General features: G+C 39.9%; 1 protein-coding gene across 8 annotated transcripts in view; it reads left to right on the top strand.

Moving 5' to 3' along the window:
- plch2a (phospholipase C, eta 2a) overlaps positions 1 to 22,254 on the top strand; it is a 208,199-nt gene that overhangs the window by 158,195 nt on the left and 27,750 nt on the right. For 6 of the 8 annotated variants that reach the window (XM_037104143.1, XM_037104146.1, XM_037104141.1 and 3 more), the window contains 7 exons: positions 1,159 to 1,362; positions 1,661 to 1,781; positions 9,287 to 9,458; positions 10,827 to 10,934; positions 17,482 to 17,637; positions 18,160 to 18,258; positions 19,431 to 19,534. In XM_037104143.1, the coding sequence (XP_036960038.1) occupies positions 1,159 to 1,362; positions 1,661 to 1,781; positions 9,287 to 9,458; positions 10,827 to 10,934; positions 17,482 to 17,637; positions 18,160 to 18,258; positions 19,431 to 19,534 (964 nt within the window). The remainder of the gene's footprint in view (positions 1 to 1,158; positions 1,363 to 1,660; positions 1,782 to 9,286; positions 9,459 to 10,826; positions 10,935 to 17,481; positions 17,638 to 18,159; positions 18,259 to 19,430; positions 19,535 to 22,254) is intronic. The other 2 variants (XM_037104144.1, XM_037104142.1) reach the window with 1 other exon arrangement.

The raw sequence follows: 22,254 nt of genomic DNA, 5'->3' as shown, positions 1-22,254 counted from the left end.
TGCGACCCCAATAGATGAATACAGACTGTAATCTATTGATGGACAACAGAAACTTCAGTGCGTATGTCCCCATTTAAAAAGGTCAATATTATTAGAACACCATTGTAATTTTATGAGGGTACGAGTGGAAGTGAAAAAGTAACTTTAGGATGTGCCATTTGAGAATAAAGTCATGATTTTAGAAGTAATAAGTAATTATGGCGTTATTCCCGTAATGTTAGGTCAAAATTATGACTACATTTTACGAGATTCAGGAAAATGTTGCCTAGGAATATTCTACGACCTCAAGCAAGGCTTATTTTCCATCTCATCTTACTTGGGGATTAGCTTAATTCACCTGATGTAGGTTATCAGGTATGACTAGTGCAGAAAATGTGCAGGACCAACAATCCTACAAAAGAAGAAAAGGGACATCATGAATTTTAGCATTGGTGCCAGTCTTTGGCGCCATTGCTACTGCAGTCTAGGAGATTCATGGACATGTAGACTATAATGGACTGTATCTTCTGATTGAGATAAGTAACGGACAAAAGTGTAAATCAGATGTACCCTAAATAGACATTAGCATTAAGTATTTGGAACATGTTGATTTGGTCAGGACAGAGATGGATTCATTCATAGGTAAGATGCATTATATACAGAGAATGAAGTTTGTTGTCAAAACATTTCCTAATAACAGTAATGTGATGAACACAGATTATGTGACTTTTTTTTTTTTTTTTTTAATGGTGCGGCGAGCATTTGATCTTTAATTTATGCATTTAATTTGACTCTCCTCACGTCCTGTAAGGTTCCCGACAGCAAATAAACCTATTCGAAAAAATCCATAATTATTCTTTGTTCTTTTATTTTGTAGAGTTATTTCTTCATCAAAGATCATACAAAGTAGACATGTAGGGTTTTAGTCTGCTTCTCCATGATTCCCACTGTCTACAATATAACTAGAACCGTCAGTGTTCGACTGTTGACATCAAGTCTCTTCCTACTTTGATGAATTCCTTGTGCTGAACCAGAGAGTGAGCACTGCTGTTTTTTTTATTATTAACACTTAATGGGAGTGAATGTTTTTGTTCTCTAGATTTACTAGTAAAAGAAAAAAGAAAAGCAAAGTTGTATCAGCCCTATTTTACAAATCCATTCATTTGAACCTTCTTCCAGGTTTTACGAATTACATGCGCAGCCCAGCGGGGGACATTTTCAACCCACAACACTACAACGTAAACCAGGACATGACCCAGCCACTGTGCAACTACTTCATCGCCTCCTCACACAACACCTACCTGATGGGTGACCAACTGATGTCACAGTCCAGGGTGGACATGTATGCCTGGGTGCTGCAGGCCGGCTGTCGCTGTGTTGAAGGTCAGAATGGAAATATGGAACATAAACCTCCCTACTCTACCTGTGGCTCTCGGTTCCAAGCACATTCTTTCTTAATAAAGATTCAGTCTTTACTAAAGGACACTGAAGTTTTTTGCAAAGTTTGTTTAAGTATTCATTTGGAATTTTTCGAATGCTGACTTTGACACACACAATAGTAGAGTACATGCATTCACTGACGGTTTGGGTTGGCACACGGGATTGTTTTAAGCCAGGATAGTTTTAACAACAACCCTGTAATCTGCTCATATAATCCTCTCTTTTTCTTTCCCATCCACAGTGGACTGTTGGGACGGTCAGGACGGTGAGCCCATCGTTCACCATGGCTACACCCTCACCTCCAAGATCCTCTTTAAAGACGTCATCGAGACCATCAACAAGTACGCCTTCGTCAAGAATGAGTATGTTTTAACGCTGGCATGCACACTCACACACATCGTCACAGATTTTTGCACTTTTCTATTATTCATTTTACCCACTGGCACACACAGTTAGTCAGTCAGAGTGCTCTAATAGACCATGCTCGTGTTTCTTCTGCTTTTCTGTTGATGATAACTGACAAACCATAAAGATGGCGAGTACAGCTTGAGCAGGCATGTGGAAAACAATGCCCGCAGTATATCGTATGTGTATATGTATGCTGTCAATACACATTACATTTTGTTCCATTACACAAGCTGTTGGATTGTATAACAGTAGTGAAAAATGGGGGAAATGAGGCTTGGAATACAATTGCAGGCTTGGATGAGTTTAATACGTTTGGAAGCTTCTTTCCATTTGAAACATTATATGGTGCACTGGGTCTGGTTGTAGTCACTGTTAGATGGCGTGTGGGGATGAGTACATTGTTTTCATTTGATCATTTAATATGTGGAGTAACTGCAGATATATATGACACATTACCAAAAAATGCTGTTATCTTATAGTGTATCAGTGCAGTCTGCCTTTCTTATATTTAAGATGAAACTTTTCTATAAAATGTTATTATTCAATAAAGACAGCATACATATAGACAGGAATGCCAGGAAAGAAAACCAGTGATGTTGAGTCTATGTTGCATGAGCCTTAGAGACAATGAAATAGAAAATACAATATGGAGCTGCTGTGGCTCAAGAGGTAGAGAGGGTTGTCCATTGATCACAGGGTAGATGCACACTTCCTCCTTTCCACATGCTGAGGTTTCCTGGGCAAGACAATGACACCACAATTGCCCTCAGGCCAGCACCCTACTTGGTATCTCAATGTCATTAATGTACGGCTGCTCGTTAATAGAAAAATCATAATCACGTATATTTTGGTCAATACTTAGGTCACGATTTTTTAAACAATTATTTTTGAGTGTGGAAACATCATGCATTCATTCAGCATTTCTCCCTCACTCTCATTTTGAAACTGAGAACTTTGAAATTTCCCCTTTTAAAAAGAATGCACAAAATGTTCAAATCTGCAATTTCTATAAAACATTTAATGAATACAATGAATATACTTAGAAAATCAAATAGACAGAAAAACTTGAATTTATCCAAAATAAACTTTCTCATGTTTTAGTGCACTGCCACAACATTCTGATTCTAACATTTTTGTAAACGACACTCAAAAAATTGCAGTCTGTAATTTAATCCAGTAATGGATTAGAGCTGGAAGGGCTCGCCTGGTCCATCATCATGGGTCAGAAATAACTGAAATAAACTTAAACTTCAGAATAATTTTAGGCCAATATGACAAATGCTGGTAGGGTTGCCAGACACAACAGCTTGTTAATGTGATCAGGTTTTAGAGAACAGGAAACAATATTTCCGCTAGTGCTAAAGACTTGCTCTGAAGAGGAACGTGTGGCAGGAAAACACAAATATTTCCTGGCCAGATTTGAAAGACGTGGGTAGATCATTTGGGCATCTCTCCACCACGTCAGAGGGTCCTCCTCAGGATCTAGTGTCTCTGTCTGGAAGTAGGACTGGATCTCAAGAGCAATGGCTTGGTCCTGTTGCAGAGGAAGCCCTGCAGCTTTGTCTGCGGTGACCTTGAAGAAGCTGCCCAGGCCCTTCTTTTTCTTCTTGCAAGCATCAGCATCTTCTGTATCAGTAGGCCTAGCAGCTGTTTCTAGAGGGACTTTCTCCTTAAAGGCAAAAAAAGAAAACGGGAATCATATTTAACAGTTGTGGTGTTAATATCACAATATTCTGTGATACATCCGGTGCCAACTCGAGCAGGATGTTTATCCAGTAGCTCTGTACATGTTGTGTTGTTTTTAATACTTTAAGTGTGTTTTTTTTTTTTTTTTTTAACTTTTAACTCAGTAGATTACACTAGCCACATGTAACTTTATATATCCCAAATTTTTGGTAACAGTTTGGGGATGGCCCCTTCCTATTTCAACATGAATTTGCACCAGTGGGCAAAGCAAGGTCCATAAAGACAAACTGTGTCATCCATGTCTTTATGGACCTTGTTTCGTGCACTGGTGCACAGCCACCTTCTGTAACTTAATGCCACTCATATACATATTCACACACATATGAACATATTTAGGAAACAGGAAACAAAAACAATGTCTGTAACATTCTCTGATGATTATAAACGTTAACTACTCCTTATATGTTCCATATACAGGTTGGCACCAAACCACAAGATGGATTTTTAGAATGTTTATATGAGTGTTTACAGCTGCTAATGTATGTAACGCTGTTAATGTGATGATAAATGACAGTTAGATATGGAATCTATGCATAATAACCACATCCTGACATGGAACTGTGACATCTGTCTAGCATTCTCTCAACTTGTTTAATTTAACTTAAAATATGGACAACTGACATCATAATATATGAATCAGAATCAGAAATACTTTATTTTCTTGATGGAAAATTGCTTGCATTACAGCTGCTCCTTCAAAGTATGCATTCAATATGCAGAAAAAAAAATGATGATGATGATGGAAAAACTATACTATATATGGTGCATATATGTAATAGTAGCATACTGCAACTGTACTGTTTTATACCGTTAAATGTTATTGTACACATTATCATATTTTATAATGTTGTGTCATGGAGTATATCAATTCACTAGTAAAAGAAAAGAAAGCAGGCTCACTGCCAGTTGCAGTTTCTTATCTTGATTTTTTTGTCTCTATGATTGTTATTATTAGTACTTAGACTGTTAATAATCACTGTATTTATAAAAAACGACATTGGTGCTTTTTATTCCCACAGATATCACATTTACATGTCAAGATGTGGTTATTATACACATGGATTGAATATTTAATTGAATCACAGCAACGGGCCAACCCGCTCAATGAGGCGTCTATGTATTTATGTCTATGTTTTGCATGCAAGAATAATTACTACTCACCTATGGTCAGGTGTAGTCTGTGCCTGAAACATTGGAGCCTCAACCATCCATTGATCTCAGCCGCCAGCATTATGTTAGAGGCATTGTCCGTGATGATGCAGACTAGCTTTCCCTCGTATAATTCCCATGCTGCCAGAGCTTCACTCAGGCCATGGGCAATGTTTTGTCCAGTATAGTCTTAAGGCATCAACTCTGGAATTTAGAAGTGGAGGGTCAGGCTAATATATGGCTCCACTGTGTGGCTGGACCAAAGATCTGTCGTAGTCGTGAAGTCGTCCACGTAAGACGATAATAAAGACTCTTGAACCTTGAACCTTATACAGTGGGTCTAAGATAGATGTCTGACTGCACTGATGTCGTGGTTTTTTTACATTTTTTTAAAATTAATTTGTCGTGAGTGACTTTGTGCTTTAGTTTGAGGTGGTTGAACATATCTGTTGTGCTTCCAAGTGGTGCAGATGTCACTGTGTAGCAAGTCTTGCGCATTGTGTGGTGCTGTTCCTTGTCAGATTCTTTGAATCCAAAATGTTCCCACACTAGGGAACTTTTTCAACCCTTTTTGTCGACCAAACGGGGCTGCCCTCCCCCTGCCATTTTCCATTTGCACTGTTTCTTCAATAACGCTGTTCATCCCACACTCAACTCGCCTTCTTATACTTTACAGCTGCTTGAGAGCGAGTCCTAGTCAGCAGGGCTGCATTGACTGCTTTGGGGGAGGGACTGAATTGCGCATGCGCATCTTTTTCAGAAAATCTCTAGGCCTACTGTACAACAAAACATGTCAAATAAATCATTTCAACTCGATTCTAAGAATTTGGAGATCGTATGACCCAAAAATAGAAATCACGATCAAAATTCGATTAATTGCACAGCCCTACATTAATGTTAGTTTATGGTTGAATGGGTGAATGAGCACCAGAAACCTTGTATTGCAGTTTGGGTAAAAGTGCTACATAAATGTTATTCTGTTATTTTGTCAGCTGTTGATTTATCTATTGTCAAGTATAGTTAATTTTAATCATTCTTTTAGTTAGAAATCCATTCATGTTACACCCACTGGCACTATAAATGGACATGCAATCAATGAGAAAAAAATAATAGTAAAAATCTTAATGTATAACAGAAACTTAATCTCTCAGCCTAATTTTCATTCAAATTGATCCATAATCTACTTCTTTTCATCTTTAGTGGATAGCTATGTAGTAAGAGATGTCGCTATTTACATCTACAGAGGAAGATGCAAAGGTGAAAAAAAACAACTAAAGTGTTTGCAGCAGTTTGAGACATCAGTCCTTGGAGTTGAATGCATGTTACAGTAAGCAATGTGAATAATGAAAATACAAATACTCTTCGATTCATTGACAAATAAGAAATAAAAAAAACAAATCCTGCCAAAATGAGGTTTGACAAACTGCACCCATTTTTCCCCAGTGTTGTGTGAAAATGTCCACCTTAAAGTTCAGCAGGTAAATCTGTGAAAACACACACATGCAGTGTTCGTGCTACACACTAGGAAGTAATTCATTTCCTGTCACACAGTTTGTTTCCCAAATACAGACTAGCTTGTTGGGAGACATTTTTTTAACGTGGCACATGTTGATGGACAGTCATGCCCAGACTGGTGAGACTGGTCCTGCATCCTTTGCAGTCCAGTATTTACCCTGTGGTGCAGGGTAGGAAATGCCTCTGTACTTCTGCTTTCCTGGGTACTTGGCTTTTTGTGTGTATAGTGCTTCTCTGGTCCCTCTAAGTCTCTGTGGCTCAGAGGTTGGTGCCAGGCTGCAACACTAGATCCCATTCACAATGAATGACAAGCTATGTCCCAGCTTCTGAGAATGGCCTGTAACAAGCTGCTCAAAATCTCCTGCTGTAGATCTGGTGAATGTTGAGGCCGTGCACTGGCATTCATACATAATTGTCATCCTCTTCAAACCATTTAGTGAGCCCCTCTGCCTGGTATGAAAGCAATATTTATTGTTTATTTATGATTTTCCCTTTAATTTATCACCCAACTGAGTGTACGTGTCATACACCTACAAACTAAGATAAAAAATAAACAGCTCTTCACAGAGACATAGCAACACATTAGCAGAGAAATGAAAGCATACACATAGACCTCCTCCTCACAGAATCTGCATCAGAAGGTGATAATCCCATCAACATGCACACAGTCTGGAAGCAGCAGAGAGGAGCTATTTTTAGATTCTGTCTCTTCAAGTAAAATAAAGCAGAAACACTGGCTTTCTGCGCATGTTCACCCTCACTGTGTTTTTAAAAAAAACATAATTGTAGACACCAGACTACACTCTACAGATAATTCAGTGAAAGAGGAACAGAGTAAGTCAACATCAAAGAACAATCAGATTTTTCCAGACACTAAATTTAACCAGGCTAGGCAGAGGGCTGCCAGTGGCACTAATGAAAGCATCCATATAACTTGGACTGAAAATCGCCACAGCCAATATGTTGCTAATGACGAGTTCACCTTTAAATGTAGCTCCTTTTAAAACTTGTTATAAATGCTGGACCACAGCTCCTTCACCCTAGAATGTTGATGCTTATCCAGACCATCCAGCAATAATGAAATGTTCATCTGGAGATAGAAGAGCATTAATTTGGAGTTGTTCATACGACCCATGTCTTGCAGAGGGTAAATGATGTGTTGTCGTGGTAGCTCTGAACTTGTAAGTCTTTCAGAAACCTTTAGAAGTGTTTAAATCTGCAAGTATAACAGCTTTAAAGTGTGGTGTGCAGCAAATAGAACTTTGAAGGTTTTAATGTCAGTGCAACAATTATACAACAGATTTAGTCTTACTATGAAATATGTTGTGTAGAAAATTGAATCAAATGTTAACCCCACTTAAAATTAGCTGTTTAGAAGCTCATTTAGAATGTTGCTAACATTAACTAATTAGAGCTCATCACAGAGGTTAGATGAAGGTAATTGGTCAGTAGCCTTGTCTGCTCTGAAGCTTAATCACACACACACACACACACACTGGGCACTGCTCCTTCCTAAAGGAGCCACGCTGCTCTTACAGCCCATATAAGCCAAGCTTTGAGGATGAGGTATGACTCTAGACTCCGCTTTAGTCATCCATCATCATTCCATTTTAGAGCCAGCTTCATTTTCTTGGCTTTTAGCACAATGTTGTCAAAGGTTATTTTTTAAAAGTATATGTAGAACACTGTGGCTCATCAACATTGTCAGGAAAGGACTTGGAAAAATATGGAATATCATAAAAATGGCCCAAAACACATAAATGACAGTACATAAACAACGTGACTGAACTTACGTGAACATCATAGTTATTTTATCTCAAAGCATGTTGTTTTCCTAAACCTAACCCCAAGTACTGTTGCCAAATCTTCACCACAAAGTGATGGTACCTAACCCTAACCACAAAGTCTTATTGCCTAAACCTAACCAAATACTTTTGGATTTCATGTGATTCACTGATAACCTGACCACAGAGCTCTTTGCGTGCAAAACAGGAGAGGGGTAGGTGTAGTGTCAGAGTTTGAAGTTGCCATATTTGACAAGTTGGGAGTATCAACGTAATATATAACACATATACATAACTAACACATATAACATGTTAGTTATGCAGGTTTATGTTCATGAGATAAGATTGAATAAATGACAGCTCATGCCAAAGGCTTAACTGTCAATATAGTTAAATTAAGAACTTTGAATTGATTCTCACAGTGACACTAGGTGAAGAGCCTGGGGATCTATCAAGTCGTTAGAATTTATTCTCTAGTGATCTTGAATGTCTGTTATAAATTTTGTAACAGTGCATGTAATAGTTTACTATAAAGGGTCAAAAGTGTCAGCCTGTTGCTGGCACCTGAGATAAGTTCAGGGGATCAACAAAGTCAGGAAGACCATCCTTTGAGTACCAAGAATATCTGTAGGCTACAAAAGTACACATCAATCTATCCGGTAGTTGTTGTGACATTTCACTGTGACTGAAAATGGTTGAAATGTTGACCAATACATCAGCACTGCCTCAAGCCATGGCAAAAATAAGAGATGTGTGAGGGCTAAGTCACAAGCTGTCAGTCATTTGTCAATAGGTTAAATATTGATTAACAGTATCTAATTAAGTCATGAACATTGAGTATCTTAGCCATCTTTCAGATTCACATTTAAAATCATGCTCTTCAGACACCAATTAGTTTGACGTTTGTGTGCATTAAATAATAACCAACTGCAGTGAATAAATAGATGGAGCAGATTTTCATCACCATCACTGGCATACAAAAAACCTAATCAGAAGGTTCTAAATGTGTTGCCAGAATAAAATATAGCAGCCAATTCATACCAGATACAATATACTCAAAGACATCTACATCCACTTGGAAGATACTATTCGGATTGGTTGGTTTACAGTTGGGTTTAAATTGCTTACTGAATGACAGGAAAACTGCTCAACTACAATATAAACTGTCCACATTCACTTTATCTTTCACACTTTGTCCTCCTTTCCTCCTAAACCTTTCAGCCCACCCCCCTAACTCCATTTTGTTGTGTGTGATTATCTCTCAGCTACCCAGTCATCTTGTCAATAGAGAACCACTGCAGTGTTCCTCAGCAAAAGAAAATGGCCCAGTACCTGATTGAAATCCTGGGGGACAAACTGGACCTGTCTAACATAAAGGCTGACGAGTCTGGATGGCTACCATCACCGGAAACACTCAGGGGCAAGATCCTTGTTAAGGTAAAGTCACAGTTTAAAATGTGACTGATTCTCTTTGGAGAGAAAGAGTCAGTCCTCAACCAATTATCTCAGCTCACAATTTTATGATATAGATTTTGATCCACACAGTGCAGATTTCAAATGCTGATCGAAGTGATATGTTTGGAAAAAGTCATGTTTGAATGAAAAACAAAACCTAACTAGAGGAAAGAATAAAGAGCTTAAAGGGATAGTTCATGTTTTTTGAAGTGGGGTCATATAAAGTACATATCTGTAGTCAATCTGTTCCCTACTGTAATCACCGATTAGTGCAGCCTCAGTTTGGAGAAGTAGAGAGCCGCTCCAGCCCAGACGCTCAGCTTTGGTTTTAATTTTTTTCTCTGGATCCCGTTCACTGCAGTACAATTTAACCACCTATAATAAGGCTCACCTAAAAAATCTATAACAGTTCAAGTGTCCATTGTGTAGGGAAAATTCACACCGCTTTACATCGCCGTCAGACCTGCCTTTCTTTTGGCACTACACTTTGTCAACTGTAGAACTCGATGTCAACATCATGTTTCCTTTCATTTTCCAATAAATAAATTACTAAAGGTCTAAATCAGTCATTTTGAAAGGTCAAAGCTCATGTAAGCCATCTGTCCAGGGTGGCACAGCTGAGTTTGTACTGTGAACTCTAAATCAGAGTTAGTTTCACAAATAACCAACAGAGGCAAGGACATGATGAGCAACAGCGGCCCTTTGTTAACTGGGGAGAGAAATGGAGTGAGGCTAATGAGGCTATATTCATACCAGATGCTTTCACCAAAGACAAGGGATCTTGCCAGTGCGTGGCACTCAAAGGACTGCTCTGCCAGCTGTCACAGCAGCACTACCACTGTGTAGTAGTTCTTTGACAGAACTACTACCAGACCAAAGAAGAGCAAAGATGCCTGACTGCGGTGGACTTTCCCTCATGCCAGCCATATATTCACAGTAACATGGGCTGTTGAAGGTGGAAGGTTATGGTCTGCTTTAGTGGTGGTGCCTCTGGTTAGCTAGGGACTTAAAAAAAAACACAGGAAGTTTTTCTGCTCTCTTTAGATTTATGGCTCTTTGTATCAGGCTGTTGGTCCTCGCTAGAAAAATTTAGACTAAAAGACAAATCTTACCTAATTATATTGGAATAGATTTTGACTAAAAAGGGAAATAAAAGGAAGGGTGATTTACAGTCCATTTACAGTCCTGGCTGGACTGTAAATGGGGATGTTTGGAATACATACACGGTTAGTTTCTTAACCCTTGTGAAACCAGGGAGGCCCTGTCTAATGTAATTTTTGGTTGAAATAATGTTGCAGATGTTTGTTTTTCTTAAACAGAGCTCCACTCACCATTTCATTTGTCCACCAGGGGAAGAAACTGCCTCCCAACATTGATGAGAATGCAGAGGAGGGAGACGTGTCGGACGAAGACAGTGCTGATGAAATGGAGGATGACTGCAAGCTGATGAACGGAGATGTATGTACTTTCTCCACTTCCCTATGTTTATCAGTGCTATTTACCAGAGACAAACTTGACATCCTTGTGTCCAACAGATGACGTTTGAATTGTGCATGTATTTTTTGTTCTTGATGGCACATGTTAAAATGAAGCAGTTGTGACTTTGTGTTCTTTACTGTCTTGCCTTTGTTCCTATAGTGCTATCTCAGCTGTGTGCATCTGTCTCTTTTGTTTCTGTGTGGCTATTTGTTCTCATTTCCTACTCTTCTCTCTTCCTGTTCGTTCCCTCCTCTTCTCCTCTACTGTTGTTTGCTTCAAAGTGGAAGGTACTGTATGAGCTCATTGCCATCCAATCTCTCCCAGTCACGTGTTGTACTTTCTCATTGTGACAGTGAAAGTTGAAAGTGCTGTGCCTGAAACACTTTTCAGTATTTCATCTTTAAGATGCATCATCAAATTTGCTATGTTAGGATTCTTTCTCTGGAACCAAATAAGTATCTTGTCGGCTTTAAGGGTCATTCCATGCCAACTCAACCAGAAGACAGAATTCAAGGCACGTGTGGCGCCAAGTGTGGAAAGTAGTTGCAATGGTTTATCTATCCACCAGGCGGAGCAGGGATAATGGACGCTGACGCATTACTTGCATGAAGTCAGCTGTTCTTACAGTATCATAGGCATACAGTATTTGATGTGTGTGAGACAGTGTAATTCTCACACAGGGCATAATTAATAAGTATTAGATATTACCATATCATGAGGTCATTGATACTATGCCTCAGCTTTTCATTTTTCAACAGAACTGCATGAAAGTGAAGTAATATGACTGGAAAATGTATGATTTAACTGCAAGGAAAAAACTACACATGCAGCACTCATCTGATTAACAGTGGTAACAGGACAAAAGCAGGACACAAAAACTGATGAACCTGTAAAAAAAACAAAATAAATTGTCGGCAGGGGGGAAATGTTTCACTTCTCTAAGTGGAATGGCTCGGGAGAAGACAGGCGGCAGGGTGATCACACACTTTACCAACTGAGCTTCTGGGGTGTGTTGGCAAGAGACACTTTAAATTGAGAGGAAAGATCTTCATTGACTGATTTCATGTGCTTAAACACATTTAATAAACAAACAGTCTTCATTTTCATGGGAGGGGAATATCGAGGCAGTTGTAACTATATGTATTTTTTTTTTAAAGTATTTTTTTGGCCTTTCATGGCTTTATTGAAAGTACAGTTGAAGAGGAGACAGGAAACAGGGTGAGAGAGACGGGGAGTGACATGCAGCAAAGGGACCCAGGCCAGGAGCCTCTGCACATGAGGTGCCTGCTCTACCCACTGAGCTAAATGGCACCCCAACTGTATGTATTTTTGAGCATGGAAGATTCATATTTGGGTAAAAAAATAATTGATTACTGTAAACATTAATTATACTAATAATCCAGTAAAATTGAGTGGTTGGTGATGCTAAGAATATATATTTACATAGAAATAAAAAAAAATCAAATGAGGGAAAAACTTAAGAAAATCATAACTACAAAAATGTGTGGATTACAACCATAGATTTTTGCAATATCCCATAACTTCGTTAGAAGATTTTACATGCATTTTATTTGAGGAAATTGATGATATTAACTGGGAGGTCTGAACTGAGTTGGTACAGAGTGACCCATAAACTAATGGAGATGTCACTTCTTAAAAAACGTTATGCTTGTGTTACCTTAAGCTGCCATCTACAGTATAGACATTGTTCCAAGCGTCTTTCCCACAAACATCTCCAGAAGTCGAGCAGCCAGTAGTGGTTTACCTCTGGGTGAAGTTTGGCCACAGTATTTGGTGCTGATGAAAGAGAAAACTAGAAGGAATTCAGACCTGGTGTTACCATGCATCCTCTGTGATCAGATCATAAGTGGACAGCTTTGAATCCTTCGGTCCACACACTATCAGCATGAGTCCTGTTTATCATCTAAAAAATCATTCTCTTCTTTCATAAATGTGAGTGTAAATGTGGACCGTCTTCTTCATTGTTTTCACTGTGGCCCAGGACATGTGCATACTCACTGCTAAAGAATGTGGTCACAGGCAGCCCTGACCACCGCTGTGACTGGATCTCAAATGTGTCCTCAATATGTCTTGGATACGTTCATACCAGAGAGAGTAGAATGGACCGATGAGCCCAACAAAATAGTCTTCACCTCTGAGGCTTCAGCTATTTTGCAAATTTTGTTCAAAATCATTGCATGATATTTTTCTGTCAGAATAGAAAAGCCTCAGAAGCAACCAGATTTCTCTTTACATGATTATAAATGATGATTAAAACACCCAATGTTCTGTGTGCAATGTGATCAGAATAATGCAGACAAATTTGCCCAGGTCAAAGGTAATAATTCTCAATTGTACACAGCTCTGACTGGACTGATTATTCATGATTAAAGCTCAGTTTTGTGCAATACACTAATTTTTGACTCGCATGCCCTGAGCATTTAGGAATAAAACTTGTGCTCTCTCTATGCAGCATGTTGCTTTAACCTGATCGCTAACTACAGACTGAGGTGGTTTGTGGGCACACTCTGCCACCATGTGGCTGAATTTAGCATGTTCACATTATTCTGAGTAATGTAATGAGCGGTGATATCTGAATGACATCTCTCAGTAATTCCACTTCATCTGTATAAAGAACGTCACACTATCATTCCCTGTTATGCTCTGACGTGAAAGTGCTTGCATTTGTTAAAGGTCCATTCACCAACCAGTGTGGGAGGTTTTACATTGTAATGTATTGCTTTATCGTTGCTCCTCATGAAATCTGATCATCTTGTGCATAAGACATAATTTTCCAAGGTTCCTAGTTAAAAGGGCCTGTACATCTAGGTTATAAAGACGTATTTCTTTGGTGGTATGCACAATCAGGGTGTTTGTCTATGTTACGTTAATTATTATGTTTTTCTTTGTTTTGTTTGTTAGATGATCACATTAATTATTCAACAAGTGTGATATTTTCTATGTGGTTACTTTTGTTAATACTTTTCAGAAAGTTACAATGTCATACATACAGTGGCTTGCAAAAGTATTCACCCCCGTTGAACTTTACCACATTTTGTCACGTTACAACCACAAACTTAAATGTATTTTAATGGGAATTTTTGAGATAGACCGACACAAGGTAGTGCATAATTGTGAAGTGGAAGGAAAATGATACATGGTTTTAAAACATTTTTAAAAGTAAAAACAGAAAAGTGTGGCGTGCAAAATTATTCACACCCCTGAGTCAATACTTTGTAGAACCACCTTTTGCTGCAATGACAACTGCTAGTCTTTCGGGGTAAGTCTCTAAATAGCATCCCCACAGCATCATGCTGCCACCACCATGTTTCACGGTGGGGATGGTGTGTTTAGGGTGATATGCAGTGTTTTCCGCCACATATAGCATTTTGCATTTAGCCCAAAAACTTCAATTTTGGCCTCATCTGACCAGAGCACCTTGTTCCACATGTTTGTTGTGCCCCCCACATGGCTTGTGGCAAACTGCATGGCTTTGTTTCAACAATGGCTCTCTTCATGCCACTCTTCCATTAAGGCCCGATTTGTGGAGTGCATGACTAATAGTTGTCCTGTGGCCAAATTCTCCCACCGGAGTTGTGGATCTCTGCAGCTCCTCCAGAGTTACCATGGGCCTCTTGGCTGCTTCTCTGATCAATGCTCTCCTTGCCCAGCCTGTCAGTTTAGGTGGACGGCCTTGTCTTGTACATTTGCAGTTGTGCCATTCTCTTTCCATTTTCAGGTGATGGATTGAACAGTGCTCTGTGAAATGTTCAAAGCTTGGGGTATTTTTTCTATATCCTAACCATGCTTTAAACTTGTCCACAGCTGTATCCTTGACCTGTCTGGTGTGTTCCTTGGGCTTCATGATGCTGTTTGTTCACTAATATTCTCTAACAAACCTCTGAGGCTTTTACAGAACAGTTGTATTTATACTGAGATTATATTACACACAGGTGGACCTCATTTACTAATTAGGTGACTTCTGATGGCAAATGGTTGCACTGGATTTTATTTAAGGGTATCAGAGTAAAGGGGGTGTTTTTTATTTTTAAAAATGTTTGAAAACCATGTATCATTGGTTGTGAATGCATTCACAACATATGGTCACACTATTGTTATCCTGGAATGTATTATTATTGTTCTTCTGGAATTGATTAGTGGTGCTGTGCTCCGCAGCCCACTATTGACCTCTCTATAGCAAAGCTAGGGATCAATAGTTGGCTGTGCGCCTTCTTGTTATTATTCATCCTCCGTCCTTTTTATGGTCGCTAACTCACCCGACACCGTTGAGTGTACACAAACAAATAATACATCAAAATGTGCAGCACGATCAGACTCAGTATGCTATCTCGTAGTTCTGCGGAATATTAGTTTCTCGCGATGCAAGTCAAAACATTTCCTATAAAGAATTAATCAGATGAGGTCAAAAAAGTCACAAATCTCAGACATTTGTCTCTCATCTCCTGCTCTGGCATACATTGACCCAGAGAGACCATTCAAACTTTAAAATGTAGGCACAAGTCCTGTTCATTTGAGGTGTCTTAAACTTTTTTCCTACGATGTGTAATTTTGAACAGTGACCCTTTAATGTTTGTGAGTGACTTTGGAAAAATTCAGAGTTTTCTATGATTGTGTGTGGTGGAATGTTGAACTTTGTTAGCCCATTCAACCTGTTCCATTTAAGCCTTTCTGCTTTTTCAGCTTTATTTCCGGCTGTACATTCAGCAGATTTCTGAAATCACTTCAGCCTTTAGCATTCACACTGTATTTTCGCAGGAAATGCAATTTTTCTAGTTATTATATCTTCCGGGTCAGAAAATGTGGCCCTTAGCTCCAACATTTGTCAACGTATTCACTCCATTCAAACAAAGAATATTCTTCTCAATTGGGAAACCACCATGTCTATTTTTCTAATTGATATCATTCATAATTTCAGACATATTTGATGTTGTTCGGCCATTTTTTCCCATTCAAGCAGATTACGGAATCTTCAGAAATCTTCAGTTTTCACACTTTTTCAAGCATTTCCAAAGCTCATCTAGTCATTCACACTTCTACACAGAAACTCTATTCAAACTGAAATGTTCACAAAGATTAGGACTTTCTCACCTGTATTCATCTTTTTCACAGCATTCATACTTTTTGCACAGTCGCAGTTGAAACATTGGCAACTTTTCAGCCACTTAGAGATTTTTGCATTGGTGTGCATGGGATGGAAGGCTGACAGTCAGAGTGGAGGAGCCAATTGACGGAGTGGGGAGGAGTTCAATAAAATTCAGAAAACCTTGTCTTCAACTCACGCTCTGTTCCACAATTTTCATCAGCTTGTAGATACACTCATTCTGGTGTTACAGTGGATCTCTGGAGGCAATTGGACAAAAACTTTGCTCGGTGGGCATTTAACTGACAGGAACACCGACCAACTGCCGCATTAAGTCCCATTAAACTGAGAGGAAAAATATCTGGAGGCACGCAAACACATCCACTTTTCTAAACTGCTTCACAAGACACATTTTTGACCACAGACACACAAAAACTTCACAGAGTGCTCACAAGACTCCCATAGTTTACCATATCATTATCAGAGTGATAGCAGGTACTGTTTTGCAAGAGAAGAGAAGCATGATAATGTGAGGTGAGCCTTTAGCTGAAATCACTGCTAAATCAACTCTCACAGTCTGTTACCAGGACCAACCTGGTGACCATCACCGTGGCAACCGAGGTCAACTGGGCCAACACAGGGAGACATATTTATCAATGAGTCGGTTTAATACACACACACACACACACACACGACCACAGATGCGCACACACACACACACACACACACACGTATACAACAATGCAACCAAGCGCACAGTGACATGCACACAAACACAAACACACAGAGTATATTTCCCAACATTTTAACTATATTTAACTATTATCTTTTCAATCATTCAATCCAGGAACTCCATTCAAATATTGAAATGTTCCCAATCATCGATACATTGAGATTTATTGAATTTCTTAGTCCGATTCAGAGTATTTGATTCATTCTCACTGTAACATCTCTTCATCCTCCGTCAGCTGCTTTTCAACATAAATTCAAGTCAGCAATACTGTTCAGCTCAAAGCTTAAACTCTATTTTTAGTGCTTCATTCTCATCCAACTATTAGGAACCACTCTCTTCAGATGAGACTTCAAATAAATTAAAGCCACTGCTTCAGTTTAGCTTTATTTTTTCAACAATCCTACATTATTTCACAGTTTTTCAGCCATCAGTCTGCATTTGGCTTCAGCTGGTCAACAGGGAGTATTCCCAAACGTTCTTCAGAACTTGCCTTCTCTTGCCTTCTAATTATGCACCACTTTGTGTTGGTTTATCATATAAAATCCCATTAAAATACATTTACGTTTGTGGTTGTAACGTAACACGTGGAAAAGTTCAACGGGGGTGAATAGTCTTGCAAGTCACTGTATGTGCATTTTTCAACTGTATATCAGCATCATCATCCTCTATTCAACTGTTCCTTTCTTCTCTAGACATCAGCGAACAGGAAACAGGTGGAGAACATGGCAAAGAAAAAGCTGGACAACCTGATGAAGGAGTCTAAGATCAGAGACAGGGAAGACCCAGACAGCTTCACCATTGCAGCCCTCCCACCTGCTGGGAAGCCCACAGACAAAACTGGCTCTAAGGTAGACACAGACTCGGAGTCCTTACATTTTCATTTTAGACAGCTTTGTATAAATACAATGACCGCTGTTGTCTCAATTGTAATACTGTTTTTTTTTCATTACAAATGATCATATCAGTTTGAGTAAAAAATGTAATCCTGACCTGCTGATGGTGTGTTGTGGGTCTGCCTGATTGGGCTTTTGATCCAACTGATCCAGTTTCTACAAAGTGTTCTAGAGTTCCATGTACTATGTCCCTAGAAACCTTTAGTGTAGCCATGATTTGATGCTGAGAAAGCCCCTCTTTGCCTAGAATAACAATTATGCTTCTGACACTGTCTTTTGCTCTGATTTATCAAATTCTGATTTTTATTCTCTTCAATATAGAATTTAAATGTTTGTTTTTAAAATTGACTCAAGAACAATGTCGCATAAGATGTTGGGTATAAAGCTAATCAGTAATTTATTTTTCTCATTTTCTGGTGTAAATCTCTAAAATGTTTCCTAACAAAAAATGCTAAGATTCTCTTCCTGTGCTGTCAGGGTAAAAGTGAGGATGGGACGGACACAGCGGATGAGGCTAATCCCAGCAGCAACAAGCGTACAGGCCGCTCCTTTATTGGCAGCTTTTCTAAACGCAAGGTTAGCCCTTTTAGTTCTCCTCTCTTTACTTTGCTGTCAGTTTTTAAAAGACACTTTTCTCTATTTTCTTCAGTCTGGAGACCTACTCCATACCTCTGCCCTATGATGAGTAAATATAATCAGCCACAGCATTAAAACCACTGATAGGTAAAGTGAATGGCACCTGTCAGAGGGTGGGATATATAAGACAGCAAGTGAACATTTTGTCCTCAAAGTTTATGCGTTGAAAAAGTTGGAAAAATGGGCAAACATAAGGATCTGAGTGACTTGGACGAGGGCCAAATTGTGATGGCTAGATGACTGTGTCAGAGCACCTCTAAAACTGCAAGACTTGTTGGATCTTCCAGTCTGCAGTGGTCTGTAACTTCTGAAAGTTGTCTATCTGAGCCATTGGATACTCTGATTGGCGGTGTGCTAGCGAATCAGCGCGGTGTGTGGTAGGGGCATAATACTGTGTGCGCATTGGTTTTCTACACACTCCGTTCCGTCATTTCTTGTTTTCATGTTTTGGAGTACTGGCATGAGACTAGCTGTTATGTACGTTTAGGACGAATTGATCTGTGTTCGTTTGGTAATGCCTTGCTGCATGTTTAGTATGCAGCTTGTTTTGATCGAAAGTAAAGAGAGTTGCGCGCTTAAAACTCTAGTCCAGCGACTTTAACACTAAAGCCACCTGCTTATTGTATCTCGCGCAAGTTCAGAACGTACACGCTACTGTGGAGCTGGCACCACGTCGAAGAGGTGTGTTCAATACAACTTTTCTCCCGAACGGGTCAGACAAGAGGCAACAGAGTGGTCAGAGAGTGGTCGGATAAGGCAGTAGGACGTCTGGGCGGTGTGTGGGGGCCTTTAACGGCATTAACTTGGCCTGGAAACTCACCAGAACTCAATCCAATCAAACATCTGTGGGAACAAACGATCCATGGAGGCCCCCACCTTGAGGACTTAAAGGATTTGCTGCTAATGTCTTGGTGCCGGATACCACAGCACACCTTCAGAAGTCCTGTGCAGACTCGACAGTTCAAGGTTGTTTTGACAGCAAATGCCAGACCTACCCACTATTAGGCAGGTGGTTATATTGTTGTGGCTGATTTTAACATCAATTATCATCTCTTGAAATCGTGAAGTAAATCTTACTCATATTGGTTGTCCAGTAATTACTCTTCCTTCAGCAGAAAAAGACATCCAAACTGAAGAAGACCTCGAGCTTTGAAGACACAGATACAGACCAAGAGAGTACAAGTAGTACCTCCCGTGCCCCCTTGCACCACAGCAAGTATGCTACATACACAACACACACAAATATATATATGTATATGTGTGTATATATAAATATGTGTGTGTGTGTGTGTGTCTATATATATAAAAAAAAAATATATATATATATATATATATATATATATATATATATATATATATATATATATAAACAGACAAAAAAACTGTCAGTTTCCCTATAACACGGAGTTTCCCAGCAGAGGCAACCTATTTACCACAGATGAACTGGTATCCCACTACAATCTCGGACTTCATCAACTGATAAATATTCTTGCACCTCCGAAATCAAGGTCTGTTTCCTTTGCCCGCTCTGCTCCTTGGTTTACACCAGTACTACGCCAGCTCTAAACCAAAAGCTCTCGCCTTGAACGCCGTCATATCAAAACCGGCCTAGTAGTGCAAAAAGAAATGCATCGTAATCACATGCTCCAATACAAGGATGCTATTTCTTTTGCCAAAACTACATACTACGCAACCTTAATCAGGACACCTGATGGGAACACTAGAGCCCTATTCTCAACCATCGACAATATCCTGAAACCACCTGATGCTCTACCACCTCACCTACTCACTGTTGCACAGTGCTATAACTTCATTCCCTTCTTCAGTGCCAAAATTGAAAACATCCTCCAGACACTGACTGCTTCAAATAACTCTACACTCTCTCTGCACTCTCTGCCCACATTTTCCATCAGCTCTCAACTTGCCAGCTTCAAACTGCCACCTGTCTCTGGAATAACTGGACTCATCTTTAAATCCAAATCATCCACCTGCCAGTTAGACCTCCTGCCTACCTACGTGGTAAAAAGCTACCTGTCTGCCTTGTCCTCTCTCATAACTTACATCATTCATTCCTCATTGACTTCTGGTGTTGTTCCATCATCAATAAAGACTGTTGCTATTACTCCAACTATCAAGAAACCTGGTGCAGATCCCAATGATTTGAACAACTTTCATCCCATCTCAAACTTGCCATTGCTCTCCAAAATACTCAAAAGAACTGTTGCAGCTCAACTAACCGCCCGTCTGTCTCGCTACAACCTCTTTGAACAATTTCAGTCTGGCTTTTGTCCCCTTCATAGCACTGAGACAGCCCTCACAAAAATCACAAATTACCTCTTGATGGCAACTGACTCTGGTTCACTCTACATCCTGTTTCTCCTCGACCTCAGCGCAGCCTTCGACACTGTCTCTCATGACATCCTCCTGGCCTCCATTGGAATCACTGACATCCCTCTGGCTTGGCTGAAATCTTATCTCACTGGTCGCACACAATTTGTCCAACTCAAGAACCTAAGATCTTGCTCCTCTCCAGTCGCCAGCGGTGTTCCCCAGGGATCTGTCCTTCCTCCTGTTCACTATTCACCTTCTGCCCCCTAGACACATTCTCAGGAAATGTCATATCCAATGCCACTGCTATGCTGACAACACACAGCTTTATATCTCCACCAAGCCTACTTCCACTCTGCCACCCACAGCTCTATCTAACTACCTACTGGAGATTAAATCATGGTTCTCACTCAACTTCCTCAGACTGAAGAGTGACGAAACTGAGGTCCTCCTCATTGGTACCAGATCCACACTAGCAAAACACAACCCCTTTCACATGTCCATCGACAATTTCACTTTCCCACCATCACCCCAGGTAAGGAGCCTGGGTGTCATCCTAGACGGCGCCTTAACCTTCGAAGCCCACATTAATAATGTTACCCGGTCCGCATACTTCCATCTACACAACATCAACCGCCTCCGTCCCTCACTCACACCAACCTGCGCCGCTATTCTCGTAAACACCCTGATTACATCTCGTCTGGACTACTGTAATTCTCTCCTCCATGGTCTTCCTCAGAAATCACTCCATAAACTCCAACTGTTCCAGGACACAGCTGCCTGTATCATCATCAGTACTCCCTCTACTGAACACATCACTCCAGCCCTGCTGCAACTCCATTGGCTCCCTATCAAATCCCGCATTGATTTCAAGATTCTACTTCTCACATTCAAGATCCTTCATAACCTGGCACCATCATATTGTGCTGAACTGATCTATATCCACACACCCTCCCGCACTGTCCGATCCTCTTCTACCATCCAGCTTTTTCGCCCGATCTGCCAACCAAACCACCATGGGGGGGTCAAGAGCTTTCAGCAGATCTGCTTCCAGCCTCTGGAACTCTCTCCCACCAGACATTCGCACTTCTGATACTGTCTCCACTTTTAAATCTCGCCTGAAAACACACTTATTCCATGTGGCCTACACTGTATCACACTAATCATACAATCACAGTCTTGCCTATTCTCTATTCCACTCTACTGCACTTTTCTCACCCCTGAAGCTCAACTCTGCCTAACCTGGCCTGGTTGACTTTGTGTATGGTGAGGACAGCGGAGTCTGAATTCTGTGCCGAGCTCCTGGCACCATGTAATTGCATCTTCCTCATTAGCGCTAAATTGTCTCCTGTTTTTGTTGTACTGTTATGTGCGGTGTCCTTGAGTGCTTTGAAAGGCATCTAAAAAATAAAATTCATTATATTATTATTATTATTATTATTATTATTATTATTATTATTATTATTATTATTATTATTATTATTGTTATTGTACCAATTAAGCATCCCTATAAAGAGTGTGTGTGTGTGTGTGTGCGTGTGTGTGTGTGTGTGCGCGCATGTGTGTGTGCACGCACATGCGCACGTGTGCATGCATGCGTTTCTGTCT

The sequence above is a fragment of the Acanthopagrus latus genome, chromosome 7 (assembly GCF_904848185.1).
Source record: "Acanthopagrus latus isolate v.2019 chromosome 7, fAcaLat1.1, whole genome shotgun sequence".
Classification (NCBI taxonomy): domain Eukaryota; kingdom Metazoa; phylum Chordata; class Actinopteri; order Spariformes; family Sparidae; genus Acanthopagrus; species Acanthopagrus latus.
This window is presented reverse-complemented; position numbering and strand designations above follow the sequence as displayed.